The sequence below is a fragment of the Oryzias melastigma genome, linkage group LG22 (genome assembly GCF_002922805.2).
Source record: "Oryzias melastigma strain HK-1 linkage group LG22, ASM292280v2, whole genome shotgun sequence".
NCBI lineage: Eukaryota > Metazoa > Chordata > Actinopteri > Beloniformes > Adrianichthyidae > Oryzias > Oryzias melastigma.
In genome coordinates, this window is record NC_050533.1 from 269,954 (window position 1) to 271,436 (window position 1,483).

General features: G+C 58.7%; 1 protein-coding gene across 5 annotated transcripts in view; it reads left to right on the forward strand.

Moving 5' to 3' along the window:
- Nucleotides 1-1,483, forward strand: part of shprh (SNF2 histone linker PHD RING helicase) — a 19,021-nt gene that overhangs the window by 14,780 nt on the left and 2,758 nt on the right. For all 5 annotated transcript variants that reach the window (XM_024266624.2, XM_024266616.2, XM_024266607.2 and 2 more), the window contains exons 24-28: nt 222-293; nt 363-551; nt 626-718; nt 794-880; nt 952-1,130. In XM_024266624.2, coding sequence (XP_024122392.1) covers nt 222-293; nt 363-551; nt 626-718; nt 794-880; nt 952-1,130 — 620 coding nt within the window. The remainder of the gene's footprint in view (nt 1-221; nt 294-362; nt 552-625; nt 719-793; nt 881-951; nt 1,131-1,483) is intronic.

The following is a 1,483-nucleotide window of genomic DNA, read 5'->3' on the forward strand; positions in this document are numbered from 1 at the left end:
TCCGACCCGAGCCGTTCCGACCCGAGCCGTTCTGATCCGAGTTGTCCTGATCCAAGCCGTTCCGATCCGAGCCGTTCCGACCCGAGCCGTTCTGATCCGAGCCGTTCCGACTCGAGCCGTTCTGATCCGAGCCGTTCCGACCCGAGCCGTTCCGACCCGAGTTGTCCTGATCCGAGCCGTTCTGATCCGAACCCTTCTGATCCGAGCTGTTCTTCTTCAAGTCCCAGGACAAGTCCACCGGCGGGCTGAACCCAGAACCGTGTCCCATCTGTGCCCGGCCTCTGGGCCAGGAGGTGAGTCTCCTCCACGCTCAACTCCCAGCAGCCCCACACCGTCTCTGATGCCGTCGTCTCCGCCCACAGTGGGCGGTGCTGACCTGCGGCCACTGCTTCTGTAACGAGTGCATCTCCATCATCGTGGAGCAGTACAGCGTGGGCTCGCGGCGCCGAGCCATCAAGTGCGCCATCTGCAGGCAGACCACGTCCCACACAGAGATCTCCTACGTCTTCACCACGCAGGCCAGCAGCCAGGACCAAGACGTCCCCGTGAAGGTCAGCCCCGCCGACCCCCCAGACCGAGACCCGGTTTCCCTCAGGTCCCACAATCCTCTCTTCTCCTGTTTTAGGGAAGCCATTCCACCAAGGTGGAGGCCGTGGTGAGGACGCTGAAGAGGATCCAGATCCGGGATCCCGGGGCCAAGTGTCTGGTCTTCTCCACGGTAACCGCTCCTTCTCTTCGACTTCGCTCCGGCCTGTGGGTTTGGGTCTGACCGGGCTGCTCTGGTTCTGAACAGTGGCAGAACGTTCTGGACATCATCGCCAAGGCCTTGTTTGACAACAACATGGAGTTCTCCCAAATCAACGGGATCCACAAATTCCAGGTTAGTCCGTCCTGCCGGGAACACCGGCGATGCGTCTCCTGACCGTTGACGGTCTGCCGGTTCTGTCCTAGGAGAACCTCAGCTCCTTCAAGTACGAGGACCAGATCAACATCCTCCTCCTCCCCCTCCACACGGGCTCCAACGGGCTGAACATCATCGAGGCCACCCACGTCCTGCTGGTGGAGCCCATCCTCAACCCCGCCCACGAGCTGCAGGCCATCGGCAGAGTGCACCGCATCGGACAGACCAAGTCAGTCGGTGGTTCTGTGAAACAGTGACGGTTAGAGCGGTACCAGTGTGGCTGGGCTCAGAGCAGAGCAGGTGTCCGGCGGGTCGGTGTGGTTCTACAGAGACCTGCTGTGCTCTGAAGACCTGCAGCTCCTTCAGGGTCAGCCTTTCCTGCTGTTTACATCAAACAGGAGGAAAGGCTGATCCTGAAGGAGCTTCTGCTTCAGCTTCTTCTGTTTGATCTTCAGCTTCTTCTGTTTGATCTTCAGCTTCTTCTGTTTGATCTTCAGCTTCTTCTGTTTGATCTCCAGCTTCTGTTTGATCTTCAGCTTCTTCTGTTTGATCTTCAGCTTCTTCAGTTTGATCTTCAGCTTC